The sequence below is a fragment of the Dermochelys coriacea genome, chromosome 6 (assembly GCF_009764565.3).
Source record: "Dermochelys coriacea isolate rDerCor1 chromosome 6, rDerCor1.pri.v4, whole genome shotgun sequence".
NCBI lineage: Eukaryota > Metazoa > Chordata > Testudines > Dermochelyidae > Dermochelys > Dermochelys coriacea.
In genome coordinates this window covers 39,829,555-39,855,018 of record NC_050073.1, presented here as the reverse complement: position 1 = coordinate 39,855,018, position 25,464 = coordinate 39,829,555, and the positions used below count along the sequence as shown (strand labels likewise).

General features: G+C 41.2%; 1 protein-coding gene and 1 long non-coding RNA gene across 5 annotated transcripts in view; one reads left to right on the top strand and one right to left on the bottom strand.

Annotated features, from left to right (window-relative positions):
• LOC122460512 lies at positions 1-22,147 on the bottom strand. Its single transcript, XR_006281864.1, has 3 exons — positions 22,136-22,147; positions 18,575-18,576; positions 1-158 (listed from the first exon to the last, which is right to left on the bottom strand). It is a non-coding gene; the product is annotated as an uncharacterized LOC122460512 (long non-coding RNA).
• BBOX1 (gamma-butyrobetaine hydroxylase 1) overlaps positions 1-25,464 on the top strand; it is a 78,149-nt gene that overhangs the window by 3,344 nt on the left and 49,341 nt on the right. Inside the window, exons 1-3 of one of the 4 annotated variants that reach the window (XM_038407051.2) lie at positions 618-740; positions 4,755-5,198; positions 7,862-7,976. In XM_038407051.2, the coding sequence (XP_038262979.1) occupies positions 4,818-5,198; positions 7,862-7,976 (496 nt within the window). In that variant the 5' untranslated portion in view covers positions 618-740; positions 4,755-4,817. Of the gene's footprint in view, positions 1-617; positions 849-3,793; positions 4,265-4,754; positions 5,199-7,861; positions 7,977-25,464 lie in introns of those variants that run through there. The other 3 variants (XM_038407048.2, XM_038407050.2, XM_038407049.2) reach the window with 3 other exon arrangements.

Sequence of the window (25,464 nt, the reverse complement as noted above, 5' to 3'; positions counted from 1 at the left end):
ACTTTTACTTCCTCTAGATAGTCAAGTTTGACCGTCTTCTCGGCGCTCCACCAGGGCCGTGACCGACCCCGGCAGGGCCGATCCGAGGACCTCACTAAACCATCCAATCAGTAGTAGCGACGGGCGGTCATTAGGAAGAATAGTATCACAGGGACTTACTTTGCCAGCTGTGTCTAAGCTGAAATCATTGGCCTCAGTTGGGATTTGTTTTAAAAATGGACAACATGATATGACTTGAGGAAAACAATAAACGGCCTTTTTATTCATTACACATGGAATCGAGCTCTGGCCCAGGCAATCACTCCACATTGAATCGATAAGCAGAGGGATTTGGCAACAGGAACTTCTGTATATTTAAAGAAGGAAATGGGTAACTTCTCCACAAAGGAAATATCTTTGGCTTTCTCACCTGTTCCAGAGATTCTTCACAGATTGTTAGCAAATTGAATTGTACTAGAATTGAAGACAGTTGTTTTATGCTGGTGTAACTCCATTGACTTCAATAGTTACTATAGATATACACCAGTGAGGATCAGAATCAGGCCCTTAGTGGGGTGGCTGCCTCACTCCTGCAGAAAAGGGGTTAAAAGCAACCATGCTAAGCTGATTGGGGAAGCAGCCACAGCTGGGGCCATGCCCATCAGGTCCCAGCTGGCCCTGAGAAGAGGGCTGTGGGCCAGGAGCCCTGAGGAGTCTCACTCCAGCCCTGGAGGGAGAAGGGCTAGCTGCCTGAGAGGAAGGTATCTGAACTGGTGCAGTGCTGGAGAATAGGGTAAAGGATCTGGGGAGCCCTAGCCTGGTGAAGGCCCCAGCCTGCTCTGCTCCCCTGGCTTTCAGCCATGCTGCCGGTGAGTGCTGGGGGTGGTGGTTCCCTCCTCTGCCCTCACCTGGGAGCCAGGGGAGCGGAGCAGGGTGGGGTTGGGTCACTCCACTTCCTGCAGGAAGTGGCCAGGCCCCCTTGACCCCTGTGGAAACCTGGGGCCGGGGCCCCTTACAGTCCCCCCTCCCTATGAGGTGGGGCTGGTAGGGTACCAAAATAGCTAGGGATGGCTCTGCTCCTGGGGAGGGGAGACCTAGAGAGTGGAGGTACTACTGGGGCAGAACCCTGCGGTAAAGGGCACCAGGATCTGGGAGGGACACAGGGGCCTGAGGCAGGTGAGCCACTGGCCTGCAGAGCGTGCTCTGGGCTGGAATCGAGCTAATTCCAAAGATGACCAGCAGGAGGCACCATGCCAGTGAGTCTTCGACTTGACTGCAGGTCTAGATATTGGGGGGGGGGGGGAAAGTAGCAATGACACACAGTGTTTGTACACCTTTAAAAAAGCATGCTGGAATATTTTCATCACTGAAGAAAATTAGTATGGTAGTTTCAACAGAATTGGTTTTTACCCAAAACATGCTCTAAGGCAGAAGTGCAACATGCTTATGTTAAGTTTTGCTGAAATTTCTGAAACAGTCCTTCCCTTTTGAGAGAGTACTAAGGCTGTTTTAATTGCACCTACAGTAAGAAATTAAAGTGAATATAGAAATCTCAGTATTAACTGGTTTCAAAATGGAATAGGCTTTTGCTGCCTCCTTCAGAGAACGACACTGGACTGCTCTCAGATTTCCTGATTAGGGAAAGACCTATGCGGAGAGAATGACCTTTTATCACTTTCTGAAAGTGTCTAGATTCTGGATATGTATTTTAAATTTAGTGTTTGAGAAAGGGTCAGATTGATGGTACTAGAAACTAAAGTCCTCTGTGCACAGAACAAATGTAACACCTCCAGTAGTACAAGCTTTCCCACTTGTGATGGCGCTCATAGCTACTTCCTGTCCAAGATTCTCCCAACAATAGGTTATGTAGGGAAGAGTGTAGTACTATGCATCTGATATAGCAACATTTCTGTGTGAACAAAAGTATCGGCTATTTTTAAAAAAAACAAATTCCCTTATCATGAAAGAAAAAACAAACGAACAGCTATAGTAATGGTTATCTGAGCTCGCACCCAAGGGAATGCTTCTCAAATCCAATGACAATTATATTTTTAAATTTGTTTTTGGGTTGTAGATGTCCTCTTTACAACATAAATTATGCCCAATGGATAGTTTCCACAGTCTTTATTATCCCTTTTTCCAGAGCCCATTCATGAAATGGTTGGTGGCTTCTCTTATTTTGCATGCTGGCCTTCCTTTCCAAACCACTTGAGAGGTTTACTGATATCTATTTTGGAACAGATTTTGCTTGCCATGCATTTTGAATGACTCGGTTATCCATCACTGCAAACAGACACCAGTTAAGCAATACACATCAAAGGAGAACATGAAGCTGGTCAGAGGCTCTAGCTGGACAAATTCCTGCTGTAATTTTCCCTGTGGTTAATTAGTCAGTTGTGAAACTCACGTCCTTTCAGCATACACATTTGTTTCCATACAGTGGAGCATAAAAACAGTGCAAAGCAGAAGTCTTGACCTGAGACTGATAAGTGTCAAATATTTGTAATATATCTATAAATATTAAAAATGAAAATACAGGACAATTGCTTCCTTATTAATGTACCCCATTTATAGCCCTTCTCTTTTTAAAAAGGGCAATGTTTATTTCTATACATTAGTCACACAATTAGTACTTCTGCACCTAATACTTAAAGTGTAAGGGCAAGAAGCTTGCTCATGAGTGGAACAGAGACTGAGGGCTTTTTGAGAGCCAAATTCTGATCATGCTCCTCTCTGAAGAACTAGAGGCAAGTGTGGAACTGAATTGTCTGCAAGATATTCTTCCTACACAAGCTATGGGGAGATTAAGCTGGGAAAGGTAGGAGCAAGACCAGCTGGCAGAAAGAAAGGGTAGTTTGCCCTGGAAGGAAGTTAGACTCAAGTCTCTCTTAGGTTGGCTGACTGGGGAAGCAGCTAACCCCATCACCCTCTCCAAATACAGCACTGAGAAAATTGGCCAGCTAAGCATTGAAAGCCAAAAGAGGTGTCAAATTACTGTGCCGTGCCGCCTCCTTGGAAACAAGAAGCTCCTGCTCTCTGAGGCAAAATGCTTCCTGAACTTTCCCGGGGCAGTTTAGCTGCACACCCTTACAATGGACTGGGCTTTAAAGGCACAGCCCAGCCTTTAGCCATCATGAGTTTTCCTGTATTTCAAAGTTATTGTAAAAGGATTTTATGTAGGGCAGCTGATTGTTTCTTCCACCACCCCAATTAACTTGAAAGAACCTTACAGAATATACAAGGGACTAGAACATCAGCTCATGTAGCTCCATTGTATTCAGGGACGGTATGATGATTTACACCAGCTGAGGAATCCTACCCAAGGTTAGCAATTCACTAAAATAGCCATCTTTATCATGTTGCTATTTTCACCTTAGTTTAGTATCCAGATCTTCTAGGGTTTCAATATTGCAGAAATCCTAATTGTTTCCCAATATTTTCTGAGTAAATCTGTACTTTAAAGAGATTAGAATAAGTATCCAATTATTCCATGTTAAAAATAGATTAAAACATTCAAAGTTCTTCCCAAGCGCACACCCTAAAGCTTTGTCTAAAAAATCCCTGTTATATTTGATAAAGAGATTGCAGGCCATTTCGGTGGTGATAATATTTTTATAGTTAGTAGGAATTGGGATTAATGTTTTGAAAAAAATGATGAATAAACACATAGCAGAAATGATCATTCTGGATATGAACCATTGCTTTAGAAGAGAGAGAGACACCTACAAAGTGTAAATGTGTGCATGTGTGTATAGTATAGCTGTAATTATGCCTTGCTTGTATGTATTGTTACACAGTTTTATTAAAAATGGAGCAAGGTTGATAGACAATAAATGCATCATTGGGATCCTTGAATTAATATGCCCAGAGGGGAAAAAGTAGAAATATTTACTTTTATTTTTTCATTCAGTTAAACTAAATAAAAACCAGAAGAGGCCATACTACACAGTTCTCACTCAAAACCAGTGAGGAAAAATGTAAAACCCTGGACCAAATCCTGCAGTCCTTACTAAGGCAGAATACTTATTGAACCCATGGGACCGTCTCCTGTGTAAAGACTGAGGGTGAAGCATTAGCCCCATTGAAATCAATGCCAGTTTGCCATTGACTTTAATGGGGGCAGGATTATGATCTCGGATATCAAGATTTGCCCACTGGCATCAAAAAAACGGGACAAACCAGAAACAAACACAAAAGCTTTGACGTGCTGCGAAGTTCTATTTTAAAAAAAACTTGGAATTGATTTATTAATTTGAGAAGAGGAGCAACCATATTTCTGAATAAGGTAAATATTCAGTCACAGGTTCTGTTTTTAGTTTAATATTTGATGCATGCTGTGTCCACAGACTTCTCTTGCAGGGGGATTGTTCAATCTTCTAACTGATATCATCATTAACTATATGAGTTGAGATAGGGTACGGTACGTTAAAGCCTACGTTTTCGAAAGCAACTAGTGATTTTGAGTACCTCAAGTTTTGGGTGTCCAATTTGAGATCCTCATTTTCAGAAAGTTTTCAGCTCACTGAAAATCAGGCCCCTATAAGGTATATCGAGTTGAGGAGAAGTTGAGGCACCACCCAAATTCACTAGTCGCAGTAGAAAATTTAGGCCTAAATATACATTTGTCTTTGGGCAAAACTTTTAAACTACAGAGAACATGTATTCCCAGGAGTTCAGGGGGAAGGAAGAAAGAGAAGGGGAAATTATCTTTTTTTTTTTGTACATTATCTTTTTATCTCTATTCTTTCTATAATTAATTTTGTTCTTATTCATAGTACTCGGAGGAACTTGCACTGGTAAAAAGGCATTCTTGCTCTGAAGATTTTGTAATAGTCAAAATGTGGAATGCTGTGGCTAAAAACCTATTGAGGACTAAAGTCCACCAAGACTATTCACGCGCTCTGCTGCTAGTGCAAAAGGGCAGGAGTATTCTTACAAGACCTCCTTCCTCTAGGAATCATTGGCAGCATACAGCTGGAGCAGTTCAGCCTTTCAACATGAGTACAAGTATCCAGAAGGTGGAAGCTTTGGACGAGAATAATTTTGTCCGTATTCAATGGAAAGATGGGAGTAAGAGCCTTTACCCTGCTGTATGGCTAAGAGACAACTGTCAGTGCCCTGACTGCTTCCTGCATTCTGCTAAAGCACGCAAACTGCTTTTGGAAGACCTGGATGTTAACATTGGGGTGAAGGAGATCACTTTGACAGAAAGACAAAAGGTATTTTTTAAAAAGAAATTTCGCTTTCATGTGTACATTTGTATAATAATTCTTGCCAATCCATTCATCAGCAACCTGAATAGAGAGAATAGTACTGCAGCTCGAATATCAGGATATGCCATAATCATGGATCCACAAATCATATTGTGTATTTGAAGGATTTCTAGGTATAACTGTCATTTGAGAAATCCAAATCCTTTCATTTTATGTCATTCTTACAGTAAAATCCACTTCAAAAATGTTAAGCATTAGGTATAGGAACCCCAAAATGTTCTTATTTAGTTTTTTCTTAATTAACTTTAGATAAAACATTTTTACCGTAGCCTTCATTTCTTAATCTCTAGGAGCTGGTGTGAGGATAAAACTGCAGACTCTTAATACCTTAGTCTTTCATTCCCTCAGACTTCTTTCCCTTTGTGTGTCTAACTCCATACCCTACAGCCCCCCTTTTCCACCGTGGCTCCTTTATGGAGGAAGAATAGTATAACTCCCCCACAAAGAAAGTAACTGTCTCATACCTGGTACGCTGTCTTTCTTCCTGCAGGAGACTTCTGTTTGTGATGTCACAGTAAAGCATGGAGTCCTTAAAGGCCAGAGCAGGGAAATTCTTTACTTGATCTAATAAATAGTTTTTAATTTTGTTTTTTAAAAGAGCATTTTTAAATTTATTTTACCTTTTACAAATATATAAAGTAAAATTTGGGGAGAGAACCCTCCTTTGAGTCAGATCTGCCCTCGGTCTCCACTGTGGAATCTCACTGAAATCAATGAGGTTGCATGGATGTAACTAAGGGCAGGACTTGACCCTTTATGTTCTTGCCGGCAAATTGTAAATGTTATAAAAGAGATATGCAAACTCCATTCCCTTTATTTATTTTATTATTAATAATGTCTCTTAGCACTGGTATCTTCAACATGCTTGGGCAACAAAATGGCAAATGAAATTAATGAGGATAAATGCAAAGTAATGCACATTGGAAAAAATAATCCCAAGTATACATACAATATGATGGGGGCTAATTTAGCCACAACTAATCAGGAGAAAGATCTTGAAGTCAGCATGGATAGTTCTTTGAAGACGTCCATGCAGTGTGCAGCGGCAGTCAAAAAAGCACACGGGATGTTAGGAATCATTAAAAAAGTGATAGAGAATAAGACAGAGAATATTTTATTGCCCTTATATAAATCCATGGTACACCCACATCTTGAGTACTGCGTACAGATATGGTTCCCTCATCTCAAAAAAGATATACTGGCATTAGAAAAGGTTCAGAAAAGGACAATTAAAACGATTAGGGGTTTGGAACGGGTCCCATATGAGGAGAGAGTAGAGGCTAGGACTTTTCAGCTTGGAAAAGAAGGGATATGATAGAGGTATATAAAATCATGAGTGGTGTGGAGAAAGTGAATAAGGAAAAGCTATTTACTTGTTCCCATAATATAAGAACTAGGGGCCACCAAATGAAATTAATGGGGAGTAGGTTTAAAACAAAGGAAATTCTTCTTCACTCAGCACACAGTCAACCTGTGGAATTCCTTGCCTGAGGAGGTTGTGAAAGCTAGGACTATAACAGGGTTTAAAAGAGAACTGGATACATTCATGGAGGTTAAGTCCATTAATGGCTATTTGCCGGGTTGGGTAAGGAATGGTGTCCATAGCCTTTGTTTGTCAGAGGGTGGACATGGATGGCAGGAGAGAGATCACTAGATCATTACCTGTTAAGTTCACTCCTTCTGGGGCACCTGGCATTGGCCCCGGTCAGTAGCCAGGATACTGAGCTGGATGGACCTTTGGTCTGACCCAGTATGGCCGTTCTTATGCTTTACAAACGTGGGAGGGAAATAAGGGTTATTATCCCCATTTTGCAGTTGAGGAAGCTCAGATGCAGAGTTGACATGATTTGCTCAAGTCCACACAGTGAGTGGGTGGCAGAGCCAGGATTAATACTCAGGAGTTCCTGGCTTCCAGTCCTGTGCTCTGTCCATTAGCACGCATTGTCTCTCTGAATTGTCTGAATACAAGGTAAACACCTACTTTACCTGTACACCTGAATTATAATTATTAATTAAACTGTAAGCTTTTTTAGAGAAGAGCACCTAGCACAGGGGGACACTAATTCATAGCTAACAGAAATAGATTTTAAAGGTATTCCCGTCCACTCATTTCTTGTCTTTCTCCTTCAGTCTTTCCAAGTGGTCATCCCCTTCACTTCCAAACTATTGTCACTTCCTCCACCCTTTTCCTCCTTGTCACTCCCTGCAATGAAGTGCTGCCCTCCACGATTTATTCATGTCCTGCTTTATTTTGTTGCTGGGACCCATACAGAACGTACCACTGCTAAGTGCAGCATAGATAAAGAATGAAAGCATCCAGCACCAGTCAGGAAGCCGTGTCACTTCTTCATTGTGAAACTGACCTCTTGTAAAAGGAGGGAATGTAGGTAATGCTTAAATGGACTTTTGAAAGTGTTTTCAGTTATATAAATAACGAGAGGTTGCCCACAAGAGACATTTTATTGCAAAGTAGCAAGTAATATATTTATTTCAATTATATTTCTAGTAAGGAGATTGAATTTTCCTGGTCCCTTGGGTAGCTGTTTCAGGTAGGCAGATTTAATTGAATCTCTCATTGTTAATTATCTTTTTTTATTTTGTGATATAAGGTGTATATTACATGGCCAGACAAACACATCAGTGAATTTGAGGCTGAATGGCTGAAGAAAAGGTGCTTTTCTGAACAAGCCAGAGCAGAAATGCAAGAAGAATTATTTTTACCAGGTAAAAAGAAAAAAAGTACTTGTGGCACCTTAACGACTTAACAAATTTATTTGAACATAAGCTTTCGTGAGCTACAGCTCACTTCATTGGATTTACCAGGTAGGGACTAAAACGTAATCTGTTATGCATTTCTTAAAACTATATAGACTATCACATATCTATAGGTCCATAGGACAGCATATATATATCCCTTGTTTTATTTTATGAAGTTTTGGACAGAATTTTAAAGGCATTGTAGCTGAAATGAAAAGGGCTCTTTTATTTTTCTTGTCTCTATGTTAATAAGTAGCTAAGTGGCACACCAAGGATCCTGTGCTAAAGTTCTTCGAGTTTCCTTTACATCATGATATCTAGAGTTGTCAGAGTTTTATTGTCATTCTCCAATAATGTGGTGGTTATGTTCTCTAGAAAATGAATTTCCCTGGCTGGGATGATTTAGTTGGGGATTGACCCTGCTCTGAGCAGGGGGTTGGACTAGACGACCTCCTGAGGTCCCTTCCAACCCTGATATTCTATGAATTAACTTGAACACCATGCTATATAATGCTGGTCACATTTCTGTTGACATAATATGATATTGGTGCACAAACAGGAAGCACTGTTAAAAACCTGGCTCTTACTCTTGAGTGACCCACCATCACCAACCCCAGACCACTGGGTTTGCTGCAGTGCATGGATGCATATAGCTTTAGCCCCTCTCTCCTTGCCTGCTCTAATATTGTGAGCAGGTAAAGTACTGAAGCTGACAAAATTTCTGCTCTGATCCTTGACAGAGTCTCTTTATGTCAGTTCTGCTCTGCAAGAAAAGTGATTCATTTTGGATTAAGAGTTATGATTTTATCTGTTAAAACAGGAATGTAGTTTTTATGAAAAGTGACTAGAGACGGGCTGCAAAAATCCGATCTGAAATATGAATTTCCCAAAAGTTCAGCAATGTGCAGGTTAGGGGTTTGGGTCGGGCTCATTTCTAAGCACCACAAAAGGACAGATGCTGGAAGTTTGCAAATAATCATGGGGATGGGGAGGGGCACAGCAGGAGGTAGTTACTTTTTGTTTCATTTTTAACTTTATTTTAGGGGGCTACAAGTGAAAAAAGAAAATTCCAAGACATATGGGGCTTGAAACTCTCCTGTGTCCGGGCTATGCTCAGTACAGAAGGGGGATGAGTATCAGGGAACCAGTTACAGCTTCCTGTTTCATAGCTGACATGAGTTAGAGCATCCTAACAGAGTTCTGCTCCCTCCCTTCAACCTTCCCTGCCCCTGCCATGGATTCTATAATGGGGTCAGTTAGAGCATCTGATGCAGGAGCCAGCTGTGCACCAGCTGACAGCTTTCCCCTTCACCCACCCCACCCACAACAATGGGACTCTCAGCTGGCCCAATATGGCCAGAATCCAGCTCATTGCAACTCCTGAATGGCACAAGGCATCTGGTTTAGAATTGAGATCCTGGCACTTGGTGTAAAGTTGCATAGAAACAACCAGTCAACACAGGTAAAATATTGTTTGCAATCATATAACTAAAATTGTTGCAAGTAGGTGGCAGCGTCTGGGAAGACAAAATACTTCATTTGGTTCAGTGGTTCTCAGCCTCTGGGCTATGGGCTGCTTGCGGCCCAATCAGCACATAGCTGCAGCCCATATGACATCCTTAGGCCATACACGTAGTATATAGTGTGGATGCAATACACATAACACAAAGAAAGCTGCATATGCGGCCCACAATGGTAAATAGATTGAGAACCACTGATTTGATTAGTAAGTTTTTGCCATGTGGCAGAATAATCTGTGGTTGTCTGTCTTTGTCTGTTCATAGTATGGGTTTTATTCATAATAAAACATACATTTTGGGCCAGACTCACCTCCAGTAGCTCCAGGGAAGTTTTCAAATGATAGTTTCTTGCTCAGAAATCTCAGGCATACTGTAATATTGCACCTTGGTATGGTCTGAGTTTTTGTTGGCTTTATTTTTAATTACCAGTTCAAAGGTATACACTTCTGATCTTGGGGCATTTTGTGAAGTCTTCAAATGATATCAGCCCCAAACTCTCACAGTTCCATGTTTAAATCAATTAAAACCCTGAATAATTCCATACATTAACTAGTCAGGATCAGGCCGTTGAAATTTTCAGAATGGGAACATTTATTGTATAGAGGCAGAAAGTTAGTCTCCTGTCTTTCTGCAGAAAACAACTCTAGTTTTCTTCTCCTTTTTTCTGGGGAGGGTGGGGGGGAAGGTGGCTTGAGTTTCTCCCTGGGATCCACATGCAGAAAGGACCCATATTTGTTGAGTACCTGTCATGAGGATGTGTTGGCATCCATCTCTGTGACAGTTTTTCCCCTGCAAAGGGTAGGTGCTGAGCTGGTTGAGTTGTGGGTAAGGACTGGGCAGTCAGACTTCAATAACTAAGGAAGGGGATACTTTGTCGTTTGGTCAATAGTTTTCAGAAACTTGGTGTTCCATGATAAAGATGAGACAATTATATATTTGTACTAGGGCAATGATATTGATAATTGAGCTGGCTTTATGTTCTTGTGTGTCTTTCTGCTCTTCACCATGTTCCAGGAAAAGAAATGGTTGGATACAGTGAACAGCTTTTTTTTAATTTTCCTCAGATTTCATTTGCAAATGGAAGCTTTCATTATGTAAATTGAGTGTTTGTTTTCTAGACACACATGCCTGATTCTCCTCTTACACTGATATAAATAAGGAGTACCTCTTGAAGTCATTTACTCTGGTGCAAAACACATGTAAATTAAGATGAGAATCAGATACCAGTCTATCTTACCAAGCCAATACTCTTTTTGAACAATTGTAATAGCTAGTCTAATCCCTAACCATCATGCCTTAGGTTAGAGGTTAACCTCTACTGTTGATATTGTCACAGTTGTGGCATTTCTTTTACAAGTAGTTATTTGTTTTTGGTATTGGGTAATTTCTCCTTTTTATGATAGCTGTTGGTAAAGAACAACATTTCTGGTTTCAAAAAGTAGGTGTCAAAAGTATGTCAAAATCATAGAGAGGAGGAACAAACACATCTGATTTATTGAATGCTCCCTGTCCCCATGTGTGTACCAGTATTTAAGGGTCCTGGCCCCATGTGAGCCAGGTACTAGAGGGATCTTGCCTTTCTGGGGGTGCCTGAGTACCACTTCCTAATGCTTTCATGTGATCTAGGGTGTCACTGTCCCCTGGTGGTGTCTGAGACCCACTCCCTGCCCCGCCTTGGGTGTGCTGGGATTTGGTGGCCTTTGACCATCTATAAGGGTCTGTCCAGGGGCAGCGAATTGTATGGGCCCATGGTGCCTAGGCTCCAGCAAATTCAGGGCCCTGAAGGCGCAGCTCCACCAATGTTCGGGGCTGGGTCTCTCCCCTGGCTCTGCCTACTGCCCTGTTCACCTCCCCCAGAATGTCCCTTGGCCCCTTTAGTGCCACATTACATACAAATGTTAAATAATATTAAGTGATATTTGTGACTGTGGACACCTGTCCTTCAGAAACAGGCCTGAAATCACCTGTAGGTTTCCCACCAACCACCAAACTGCCGTCAGATGGTAACTTCCGGTTACTCCTGATATAGGCTGACTTTGGGTTTCTTGTACCTTCAGCTGAAACAGCTGGTTCCTGGCAGAGACAGGATATTGGACTAGAAGACAACTGATCAGTTGAGTTTGGCAATTCCTATATTCCAGTGAACTGACAACCTAGCAAAGGCTGGCTCTCCAGTTCATTAATAAGCGCATGAGCCATGCAGTCCTCCAGGTTTTTTTTTAAGCACATAAGTCTGTTTTGTATCAGCCATACCATAATTGGGTTTGAAAGTCATGAATGAGCTCCATTGGACTTGCATTTCATTCCTTGTGAAATGCTCAGCTATTAAGTTTTCCTGTAAAGGTTTTGAAAAATAAACAGTTTTCAATGGAACAATTTCAGCTCTGCCATGAAAGTGAGGATGAAGACTGCCAAACTGCTAATGGTTCATCTTTAATGTTTCTTAACTACTCAGCTTTTTATAACTTGTATCCTTGAATCCTAGCCTATGGTAGCAAATGGAAATTATATTGACTATACTTAAAGAGTGGAAAGAATATGCAACACTGACATGATAGAATAATGAGAGTGGGACTGGGTACGACCAGGAAACACTGGCAAAGAACACAATTTATTAGAACAGCTTTTTAATAGATTCTCAAGCTGTAGATTTTCTTGGATAAAAGAAAAACAATGTTCCCTGTTGTTCCGCATATGGGAAAATATGTTTTGTGTGACATACAATTTTACAATACGTTTTATTATGCAGTCATTTAAAAAAAATTAAAAAATTTAGATTGAAGAATTTTAAGTATTTTAAAAGCACAGCTTCTTTTCAGTTGTATAATTTGGAAAATGTACTTAAATCTAGATACCCCCCCACTCTCTACCATCCCTTCCGAAATCGTAAGAGTTTGTAGAACAACTAAATGTGAAGGTATGGGCCTGTATTGCCCCCGGCTTTGGGAGCTGAGGTGGAAATACCTGCCAAGATACTCCTGCATTTCTTCCCCTGTTGTTTGTCTCCCCGCTCCCCTGCCCCCATTGGAACCACTCTACTTGCAATTCCTCTGGCTCTGGTGGTTCCTGGGACTTCAGAAGTAGCTGCACAGGGTTGGTGGGAGGGGGATCAATGTCTTCCAAGAGTGAGTGGGAAGAATCACATGCTGAAGGTCCTCTCTGCTCAGGCATTAGGGTACACAGTCTAAGCCATAGCAGTGAATCAGTAGAGAAGCCTTTCACTTATGTTAATGCAAATGAACTTAAACTAAAAGTGATGCACACTCATATCAGAAATATATACTGGAAACTGTGGGTCTGATCCAAAGCACTTTGAAGTCAATGGAAAGACACTTTTGATACCAGCAGAGTTTGATCAAGTCCTAAAAGATTTTTGTTAGAAAACAAAAACTAGCAAATCAATCATAACAGTTTTAAAAGCTATAGGATATGCTATGTTAATATTGTGAACGACTATCAATCCAATTTAATCTGTGGTATTTGTAAAGTGTTTATCATTACTTCTGTTATAACTAGTAGTCCAACTATAGAAAACGTATAGGACTGTCAGACAGTTTCTTCTTTTTTTTAATGGTAAAAAACAGCCTTCAACTAGTACTTAAGTACACTGAGATACTGCCAATTTTTGGATATGTTTATTACTGCAGATATTGTTTGCACTGTTGTTGCCGCCAAATTGGTCCCAGGATATTGGAGAGACAAGGTGGGTGAGTTAATATCTTTTATTGGACCTACTTCTGTTGGTGAAAGACGAGCTTTGTAAGATTGTCACATTCTGGGGTGCAATTCAGACCAGTGAGAGGTTGTCACTGGTTGTCTGGTAACACTGAGTGACTTTAAAATGCTCTGCTGCTGTAGCTCCTTGTGGGTATGTTTACACAGCAAAGAAAAATCTGTGACTGGTCCATGCCAGCCGACTTGGGCTCGTGGAGCTCTGGCTGTGGGGCTGTTGAATTGCTGTGCAGGCTTCTGAGCTTGGGCTAACATCCAGGCTTTAGTACCCGGAGGGGTGGGAAGTTCCCAGAGCTTGGGCTCTAACCCGAGTCCAGAAGTCTACACAGCAATGAAACAGCTCCACAGTCTAAGCCTTGTGAGCCCGAGTCAGCTGGCATGGGCCAGGTGTGGGTTTTTCTTTTCTGTGTAGACATACCCTGTGTGGATGCTCCCAGCCAACATACAAGCATGCACTTGGTGTCTGTGTGTTGAGCAGCCCTGGTTCAGCAACTCTGACTCTAGCAGCCTGCTTGTTATACCACAATCACACTCTGGTCTACGCCAGCCTTGGTTACTCCTAGCCAAGTGACCCCAACACACCTCCAGTCCCAAATTTCCCCCAAACTGCCTGCCCTGAAATGTCCAACTCTTTCGTGCAACATTCAGAGAAGCAATAAGGTCTGTTGCTCCTTTAAAGAGACAAAAGCACAGCAGCTTGTTGCTTTAACTGGAGTTAATAATCACTTCAAGTCAAACACAATACTGGGTTAATTTAAACCCAAAAAGAGAGGTTTTAAGTCAGTTCAAGTATAAGGCATAAAGACGGAGATGGCTATGGCAAATAAAAGTGAAAAATGCTTTCTTAACAAAACTACAGTCTTGGTTCAAGGTAAGATTCTTCCCACACTTACTTCCTTCCAGCAAGATGGTCAGGATATCCCACAAAGTGCTCACTTCCTTTGTCATCTTAGATTAAAAACCTGAAGAAGAGCTCTGTAAGCTCGAAAGCTTGTCTCTTTCACCAACAGAAGTTGGAACAATAAAATATATTACCTCACCCACCTTGTCTAACTGCATATGTGTCATTTTATGGTGGTAGTTGTTTTAAGGAACATTTCCCCCTTCTTTTTGTCCATGCAGATGATGCCTTTTTGATATTCAGAAAGCTTTATTTGGTATTATACAGACCATGATCTTGTCTTTAGAATCAATATGAGAGTTTGTCACTCTTTGTTTGATTTTTCATAGCTTTACTTTGGCAGCTGAACTATTTGGGAGGGGTGCGGTAACCTGAAGTGGTTTCCATTATATGCAGGGTTTACAGTTTGGATCAATAGCACCCCCACTATAAAAAATTGTTCCAGCACCTCTGTTTGGCAGATTAAATATTAAATGCAAACAGCTATATTAATACAATGCTAAAGTTTCAGATTTAGCGCCTTACCCCTCAATGTTCCTCTCATTGATTAGCAGGATCCAGCTCCTAAATGTAAAGGTTCCAATTCAGCAGAATATTTAAACACTGAAGTACATGCACGAATGCTTTGCTAAATACAGATGAGATTTCTCATGTGTTTAAAACTAAGCACACATTTAAGTTCTTTGAGTTGGGACCAAAGTCAGCACAGAAACCCTTTCCAGTGTTGCCAACTCTCATTTTATCATGAGTTCCATGATATTTGCTGTTTTTATTTCCTTAAAGCCCAGCTCGTAGTTCAAGTGATTATGTAAGAATTCCAACTTTAATGTTTAAAATTTTTTTTTGCCCTTATGGTTGTGCAAAAGAGTTTTCAAACATGACCCTAGTGTATTCTAAAGACTCAGAAACCAGAGGAGGAAAAAGAAAACACCACATTTATTAATAAGCCATAAGTTTTCCAGAGTTGATGTTTTTTGAATGCTTTGGGTTGACAATACTATGCATATATGAGATGTACAGACACTCCTGTGTGACTGAACTTCCATGGTTTCTTCTCACCTCTTCCTAAAGCACCTATTTGGGGCTTAGGTGGCATAGAGCCCCACACCAGGGGAGAGTTTTACATGTGGGAACAAAAATGTGAGTCTGGTTATTGTTGACCCACAGTTACAGGGCAAAAATAAAGGCTCTCTCAAAATCAGGCCATTTAGCGTTCAGCCACTTTGGATTATTTCTGCACAAAAAATCTGATTAATTTTTGAATGCAAATATATATACATGATATGCACACAGAGAATGAGAGAAATTGTAGGTTTTCCTAAAACTGTTTTGAAAAGTTAATCTTTGAGTTTAGACAAAGCCTACAAGTCTTTCTACTCAAGAGGAGGGAATACTTGAAAAAGTCATAAACAAGTGATGCTAAGTGTATATCAGCAATGGGTTTGCAGTCTACACATGACTAGACTCATAGACTTTAATGCCAGAAGGAACCATCATGATCACCTAGTCAGACCTGCACAATGTAGGCCACATAACCTCATTGACCCACTCCTGCAATAGTCTAATAACCACTGGCTGAGTTACTGAAGTCCTCAAATCTTGAATTAAAGACTTCAGGTTACATAGAATCCACTGTTTACTCTAGTTCAAACCAGCAAGTGACTCGTATCCCACGCTTCAGAGGAAGGCAAAAACAGAAAACAAAAAAACTAGGTCTCTGCCAAATATAGCAGTCAGTTAGACCTACCAGGCAGACACCTGGGAAAGAATTATCCATAGTAACTCGGAGCCGTCCACATCTAATGACATATCTCCAGCCACTGGAGATATTTGCTAATAGTGGTCACAAATGGGCAGTATGCCATCATAGACAATTTCATCAACTATCCCCTTATCAATCTCTGTCATAAACTTATCAGGCTCTGTCTTAAAACAAGTTAGGTTGTTTGTCCCTGCTACTCCCTTTGGAAGGTTGCTTCAGAACTTCACTCCTCTGATGGTGTCTCTAAGGTGCCACAAGTACTTCTTTTCTTTTTGCGAATACAGACTAACACGGCTGCTACTCTGAAACTCCTCTGATGGTTAGAAATCTTTGTCTAATTTCAAGCCTAAACTTATTGACCGCCAGTTTATATCCATTTATTCTTGTGCCAGCATTAGCTCTTATCTTAAATAACTCCTCTCCTTCCCTGGTGTTCATCCATCTGATGTTTTCATAGAGAGCAATCGTATCTTCTCTCATCCTTTGTTTTGTTAGGCTAAACAAGCCAAGCTCCTTAAGTCTCCTCTCGTAAGTTAGGTTCTCCATTCCTCTGATCATCCTAATAACACTTTTCCTATTTCTGCTGGAAACACCTTGCCTGATGCTTATGAGGATTGCATTAACCTTTTTCATAGCTGCATCACATTGGCAGCCATTGACCAATATACCCAGGTCTTTTTCCTCCTCTGTCACTTTCAAGGGCTTCTAGCAAAAATTCTTGTTAGTCCCTAAGAACATGACCTTGTACTTTGCACTGTTACATTTCTTCCCATTTCTGTTACTCCAATTTTCAAGGTCATCCAAATCTTGTACCATCCTCCTCTATGTTGGCAATACCTCCCAACTTAGTATCATCCACAGATTTTATTAGCCCACTCCCTCTTTTTGTGCAAGCTCATTAATGAAAATGTTAAATAAGATTAGTCCCAAGACTAGTCTTTGAGGAATTCCACTAGTAACCTCCCTCCAATCTGGCAGTTCATCTCTCAGCATGACATGTTGTAATCTCCCCTTTAACCAGTTCCTTACCCACCTTTCAATTCTTGGAATAATCCCCATCGTCTCCAATTTAATAATTTCTCATGTGAAACTGTATCAGATGCTTTACTGAAATTCAGGTAGATTAGATCTCTTGCATTTCTTTGTCTAGAAAATCAATTTATCTTCTCAAAGAAGGAGATCAGGTTTGTCTGGCAAGATCTACTTTTTGTAAAAGGTATTGTTATATTTTATCTCATTTACCTCCAAGTTTTTAACTACTCTCTCTTTCAAAATTTGTTCCAAGATCTTGCATGCAGTTGAAGTCAAATAGTGGGTCTGTAGTTTCCCAGATCATGTTTTACCCCTTTCTTATATATAGTTACTATATTTGTAATTCTCCAGTTATCGGGTACAACCCCGAGTTTGCAGATTCACGGAAAACCCTTGCTATTGGGCTTGCAATTTCATGTCCCAGTTCCTTTAATATTCTTGGATGGAGATAATTCTGAGCCCTCAATTTGGTCCCATTAAGCTGTTTGAATTTGGCTTTCACCTTGGATGTGGTCATTTCAACTTCCATATCCTCATTTTCATTAGGCCCCAAACTCCTCATTGCCTCAGTTTTTAATAAGAGCGAAGTATTCATTTAGGTGTTGGGCCATACCTAGATTGTCTTGAATCTCCATCCCAGCCTCAGTGCTTAGCAGTCCCGCTTCTTTCCTTGTTTTCTTTTTATTTATATGGCTAATTAACCCTTTACAGTTGGTTTTAATTTCTTTTGCAAGGTTCAACTCTGCTTGGCTTTGGGCAGTTCTCATTTTTTTTACCCTAAAATTTCTGTTCTCCAAGAGGTAGCTTTTCTTGCTGATCCATCGCTTTTTTCCATTCTGTGTAGACTTTTTGCTTTCTCTTAATAATCTGTTTGAGATGCTTGTTCATCCAATTTGGTCTGCAATACTTCCCTATGAATTTATTCCCCTTGCTTGGGATGCAGGCTTCAGATAGTTTCTACAACTATGACTTAAAGTGATTCCAAGCCTCCTCCATATTCAGATCCTTGAGTTCTTCAGTCCAGTCCACTTCCCTAACTAATTCCCTTAATTTTTTTAAAGTTTGCCATTTTGAAATCAGGGACCCTAATTGCACACTTGTTTGTTTTTATCCTTCCATTTATTTTAAATTGAATTGACTCACGATCATTTGAATCAAGGTTTCCCTCTACAACCAGTTCTTTTATAAAGTCCTCGCTACTTTCTCCCCGCCAAATTCCCACCATGGCTACTGTCCATTCAGCTCCACTGGTGGAAGCAATGATGGGAACTCCACTATAGACAAAGGGCTCTTAGCCGCCAACATATTTACCACTGTATCATCTGTACCTGCTCTGAGCAAAGTCAGGCAACATGATGGTAAAATACTAGAGGCCAAAGGAACCACTACGGGAGATGAGTCAGTTGTAGGAACACTGGGAAATTTTTAAGGTAGAAAACTAATGTAAAAGCAGCATAAGGGCTAAACTCTTGCCTGCATGGATGTGTTAGTGAGGGAATTGGGAAGTAGGGGCCTCTTTCCCCCTACATTAGCAGGGCGGGATTCATAACATGCACTCAATAAGCTCTACTGGGTCAGCAGCATCTTTCAAAATAGTAGCAATGTGTGCATGTTACACATCTCTCTGGAATCGTGTCCTGGATGACAGGATCAGTGAATACGCTGGACAGTATTTCTGCTCCCCCTACCAGCATTGGCCAGGGCAGGAGTTACTGTGTTTGACACCTTAGAGACTAACAAATTTATTAGAGCATAAGCTTTCGTGAGCTACAGCTCACTCAGTGCATCCAATGAAGTGAGCTGTAGCTCACGAAAGCTTATGCTCTAATAAATTTGTTAGTCTCTAAGGTGCCACAAGTACTCCTTTTCTTTTTACGAATACAGACTAACATGGCTGCTACTCTGAAACCTGTGTTTGACAGTGTCAGTAAAAGTCTTTTTTTTTTTTTAACACATATAGTAAATAAGAACTGAAAAATCAAAGTGTACTATTTCCAAGGATCAACAAGTGATGCTTGGTTGAGAATAAGAGTGCTTTCCAGCTCTGGTAAAGTGTTTATAGTATCCGAGAGCATTACAGTTTTCTTGGAGTTATGCTCTTTCCACTACTTCACAGATCTCACCTAACCCCTGGAGGTATTGTGAAGATCAATTCATTAAGGTCTGTTCAGCCCTCGGAAGATGTTGAGCCATAGATAAGTACTAAGAAACAAAGGTTGTATAGTGCTGGAAAGGGTAGATTTCCAGCTTCCCAGTAGGATACATAGCACTTGACATTTTTTGCATACAGAAGAACTCTTTCAGTTTATTTGTAAAAGTGCTTTAAATGTATTTGGTTTTTCTGTCCCTTTGAGCTCTGTGCATTTGGACTCATTAGATCAGAATGCCCTCTCCAGCAGTAGATCCCATGGGAAAGTCTACTGAGGAGAAAAAAAATTACAAGGATCCACTCCTCGAGTTGTGGGGTAGAATTCACCCTGCAGAATGGACTTGGGAATCCACGGAGGCCAGGACCTGTGCACTCAGAGGCTCTGTGCATCTGCAGCAGCTTAGGGAACCCATCACATTAGCTAGCAGGATCTCTCCCCGATCATTTTTGTACTCTGAGACCTTCCTTAAAAGAGGGTTGCCCATCATGTTGGAGGCTGCAAGGTAAGGGAATACATTTTCAATGGGAAAATGCTGCCTCAATGGGAAAGGGGAGCCAGGACAAACTTCCTTAGCTTGGAGCTAGGATTAAAATCCAGATGTATCTTTTCTGACATTGGGAAGGACCAATGACCTATCAAATAGTCCTTGGAATGTTAATGTTCCTGAATATTTTATTTGGTATAAGAGAAGTTCAGGATGTTATTAATGAGACAATAAAAAAAGATTAAGAAGGAAAAGCATCTTACTTAAATATTCCATCATTTTTCACATAATTATATACTTGCACTGATGTGTAAAACTTAAATTTGTCTTTTACAGGACACTTTTGACAGGCCACTCAGTGCAGTCCAAAGATATTTTAATTTTGAGGCCAAGGCAACTTTATTCCAGAGAAAAGGAAAACATTTTCATTTTAATTACTTGTTTAAAATTTTTCAAACTGATGAAGGGACATATATTGAGTTAGTGGAGCAGTGAGTAGAAGGCACTGGAATGGCCTCACGAAGGAATTTAATGACGTGAGATTATATTTCTCCTCAAGGATTGCACTGTTTTTCATTTTGTGAATATTTTGAGATATTCAGCAAGTTGTTAGTGAAACCCTTGATTGCTTTGAAAGAAAGGGTAGACTATAAAAGATGGTCTGTGTGGATGGCTTATATTAGGATATGTGTGTTGTATTTTTTGGACTCTCTCTCTAATGTAGCTTAAGCCAGAGGAATCAGAAATGCTACTTGTGGTTGGAAATTTGCTAACCTTGCAAATGTTGAAAATTGTTGTAACTACACTCTGTAGTCCGTCAGCTCAGTGCAGCTTTTACTAACTGCATGGCAGTTTATATTTGCCACCAATATATACATATGATCAAAATTTTCAAACTTGGGTGCCTAACTTTAGCACCCAAAATCTGTATTTAGGCATGTTTCTTTGCCAGCATTTTCTAGAGAACTAAAGAGAAACTTGTCTTTTTAAATCCACTTCCGCTCCAGATTGTCCCATGCAGCACAGGATAGGATTCCACCCACAGGTCTGATTCTGCAAGCTGCTCAGTGTCAGTACAGGAGTATGCACATGTAGAGCTCATCACAAGCTTAGGGCCAAGATTTGCAACGGGCTTTTGGGTCTGTGAGAAGGAGGATGCTAAATATATTTGTTATAGTCACCCTTTGAAGGGAATAGGGAACAAAAAGTTCGGCTTTGCAAATGATGTAATTTGCATTTTCAGCCATTGTGAGGTCTACTTTTTATAAAAAGAAAAGGAGTACTTGTGGCACCTTAGAGACTAACAAATTTATTTGAGCATAAGCTTTCTTGAGCTACAGCTCACTTCATCGGATGCATTTGATGAAGTGAGCTGTAGCTCACGAAAGCTTATGCTCAAATAAATTTGTTAGTCTCTAAGGTGCCACAAGTACTCCTTTTTTCTTTTTGCGAATACAGACTAACACGGCTGCTACTCTGAAACCTACTTTTTATAGTTTATCACTAGATTCAGACAGATTAGCCTCAGAGTGGATAAAATGTTGAGGTAAAATAGCACAAGTTAAACACAACTATTAGCCTATGAAACATTTTAAAACTTTTTATACTTTGTTTAGCAAAGAACATATAATAATCAAGTTCTACCGTAAATATGTGAGGGGAAAAAAGGGAAATCAGTTATTGCTGGAATTTCATGCTTAATTCTTATATGGGCTCTAATTCAGCAAAGCAATTAAAGCACACATTTAACATTAAGTGTCTAAATGCCATGGAAGTTTAGATACTGGTACACTAAGGTCATGTTTACACTAGCATTTTTGTTGGTATAACTTATGTTGGTCAGGGGTGTGGGGGGGAAAAACCCCACTCCTCTGAGTGACATAAGTTACACCGACCGAAACCTGGTGTGGATAGTGCTATGATGGTGGAAGACGCTTTCCCTCCAACATAGCTACCACCGCTCATTGGAAGTGGTTTCATTATGTCAACAGGGGAGCTCTCTTCCATCACCATGGAGTAGCTACACGACAGCTCTTACAGCAACTCAGCTGCATTGGTACAGCTGTGCCCTATAAGGTCTTCAGTGTAGCAGTATTTGAAAATTCAACATTCACGACCCCAAGTACCTGTAATGACCATGCTGTTTTCCTATTCTTAGAAGATACCATAGTACCACAATCCCTGCATAATGACAAATGATATTTCTTGTATGATGCCTATAACATAACATGTATGTTAAGATTATCCACTGGTTTGAAGACTCTCTGGGCTGGTCTACACTGTACCGTTAGGTTGTCTTAACCCTATTGCTGTGAAAAATGTTATGCTGTGTGTGATGAAATTAAGCCAATTTAAACCCCAGTGTAGGCATCACAAGGTCAATGGAAGAATTCTTCTGTCAGTTTAGCTACTGCCTTTCAGAGACATGGATTTACTACTGTGATAGAAGAGCCCCTTCTGTATTAAGCATCTGTATACTACAGTGCAACAGCTGTGTTGCTGTAGCATTTCTAATGTAGCTACACCTTTTAATGATTAGGATGACCAGATCGCAAGAATAAAATATCGGGACACATGTTGGGGACAGCCTTAGGCTCACAGCCCCCACCGGAGCCATGGGTTGGGATGCACACAGTCCTAGGAAGCCACAGGTTGAGGGTGCGTGGCTCTGGCCCCAGCCGCAAGCCACTGATGTGGGGAGCACGTCTCCGGGCCCGCCTTAAGCCACAGGTGAGTCAGGGGCCCCTGCCGCAACTCCGGCTCCCGCTGTAAGCTGCTGGTGGGGGATGCATGGCCCCGGCCCCTGCCACAAGCTGCGGGTTGGTGGCACGCAGCTCTGGCTGCAGCCCCTGGTGGAGGTCCCACCGCAAGCAACCCGCCGCAAACCTTGGGTCAGTCAGGGGCACATGGCCCCAGCTCTGGTCCCCATCTCAATCTGCAGGTCAGAGCACGTGGCCCCAGCCCCGGCTGAAGGCCCCGGCAGCAGTCCCGCCACAAGCCACCCGCCACAAGCCACAGGTTGGTCGGGGACACACAGCTCCGGCTCCTGCCGCAAGTCGTGGGTTGGGGGCGCATGGCCCCGGCTTCTGCCACAAGCTGGGGGCACACAGCCCTGGCTCTGGTCCCCCCTGCAAGGGCAGGGGGTTGGGCATGGGAGGAGGTTCCGGGTGCTGACTCCAGGAGGGAGTTTAGGTATGGAAGGGAGTTCAGGGCTAGGGCAGGGGGTTGAGGTGCTGGAGGGGGTGCAGCAAGGCGCTTACCTTGGGCGGCTCTCCAGAAGTGTGACAGCTCCCTCTGGGTTCTAGGTGGAGGCTCAGCCAGGCGGCTTTGCACGCTGCCTCACCCACAGGCGCCACCCCTGCAGTTCCCATTGGCCATAGTTCCTAGCCAATGGGAGCTGCAGAGCAGGTGCTCATGGCGGGGGCAGCACGCAGCACCACCCTGGCCATCCCTGCACCTAGGAAGCTGTTGCCCTTTTCCAGGGAGCTGCATGGAGCTGGGTAGGGAGCCTGCCAGCCCTGTGCCAACGGATGCCTGGCAAGGAACCCTACAGTATCGAGACAAATGGTGTCCTGATCATATATCAGCCTAGACGCATGACAAAGAGTTAAATATCAGGATGTCTATATTAATGATACTAAGTGCAGGCATGGGAGTTAAGGTTAGAGACTAGCCTTAGCTTTGAATTTCCTAGCTTTTCTTTTTTAATCAGGAATGCTGTGCATTAGAAATAACATTGTTTCCCATCTGGAAAGGGGAGTGAAAGCTTCCCCACCCATCTCCCCCATTGAGAAGAGTAATGAAAGGATCCCCATGGTTTAAATATTTAAGATATCAAATGTCTCCCCTGTTTTCTCATTTTAATTTAATTATTCTTTAGTTAAAAACAGAATGCTGAAGAAAGGAAGCAACAGCAAAATGCTGATGACCAATATGGCATGGGCATCATCTTGGATTTGGCAGGGTTGTGTGCAAATCATTAGTCTAAAAGCAAACTGACAAGGCACTACAAATAAAACTCCTGTGAAAAGAATGAGGAGGAATATAGTCTTGTATTTGGGGAGTACATCTTACATCTGAAGAATGTCTGTCTTGTACAAGTGAAAAGAAGTTTCCCCTAAAGTCCATTTATGTACAGTATAGTCTTTCTGCAGATATCCCCTGAAATAGAAAACATATGGTCAGTTGTCAGTATTAGTCACAGTCATTTCTTAAAAAAAAACCCAGGGTCCAGATCAGAACATATTATGGAAATTAATGTGGAAAATATTTAGTACTAAAAAAGCCAATGTGTGAGCCTTCTCAGAACCAGGGGCCAACTCCTTAGCTTGTATAAATGGTTATAGTGTCATCACCTTTGAAATCAATGGCACTATGACAAATTATGCCAGCTGAAGATCTGCCCCTAGATTTGGTGATTATGCTTTGAAATATGCTAGGGGACGAAATCCTGACTGCCATTCTCTTTCAAACATTTACTTCAATGAGACTACGTGTGTGAGTAAAATGAACAGAATATTGTCAAGCATAATTTTTAAAAATATCTAATGTTCATTGGCTCTTTAATTATATAAATAATGACATTTTACTACTGTATTATACATAGGAAATAAATATTATTCACAGTACCATCTTTTAACCATTTAGAATAATACAGAATCAATTACAACATTCATGATAGGTTTCAGAGTAGCAGCCATGTTAGCCTGTATTCGCAAAAAGAAAAGGAGTACTTGTGGCACCTTAGAGACTAGCAAATTTATTTGAGCATAAGCTTTCGTGAGCTATAGCTCACTTCATCGGATGCATTTGGTGGAAAAAACAGAGGGGAGATTGATATATACACACACAGAGAACATGAAACAATGGCACCCATTAAAGCTTATACTCTAATAAATTTGTTAGTCTCTAAGGTGCCACAAGTACTCCTTTTCTTTTTGCGAACATTCATGATGTAAGAACTGCCATACTCAGCCAGGCCAGTGGTCCATCTAGTGGTCAATAAGAGATGCATTAGAGGAAGTTGCAAGGAAATCCCAAATTTGACAGTTATGTGATTCCAGATGATTCATGTGTTTAATAGGTTCTTCTCCAGTCACTTGCAAGTTAGGTAGCTCATAAAACAAATTCATTTTTTCCCTGAATAGCACATATATGATTCTCTGTTTCTACCTGGTACAGCATCTGTATTAACCACTGAACATATGTAGGGTATGGAGAGAAACCGTTGAGAAACTGTGTTTTGGGTTCCATGCTCATATTATAATGTATTTTATTGCAAAAAGTAGACTGCACCAATAGTTTCTCTTCATCCTCTTTCCATAAACTATATTCTAAGCTTGAGGTGTTCATTTCTGTATGGATTGCATTACTTGGGCCCGAATTATGCAATCAGATAACACTTGTATGGAGCCCCAACAACTTCAGTGCAGCTTGGTATAGCTATCTGTGACAGATCCAGTCACAAGAGAAGAACTTTAACAGCAGTGTGTAGCAATAGGAGACTGCCAAAGTTACTGCTTCTCATCAGATCTGTTTCTCCCTCCTCCCCCATCACTTTTTTCTGTGCCCTCTATTCCTACTCCCAGTTTCCTTGCCTAGTTGGTCACAGTATCCCCTGCTAGCTCTTTGTCCGATTTCAGTGTCGTCCTTCCTCAACTCCTAGTCCTCTCCAACCAACCATTTCTTCAGTTCACTCCAACTCCAAATACCAGTTTCAACATGGAAAGTTTCAGCCCAAATGGCTTATCGGGCAACCTTAATAATGATCTCCCCAAAAAACAGAACAAAACATTATAATATATAATATGTATGTGTATATGTATATATGCAGATAGCTGCTGTGCACATCAAATGTGGACCCCTAAGTTTATT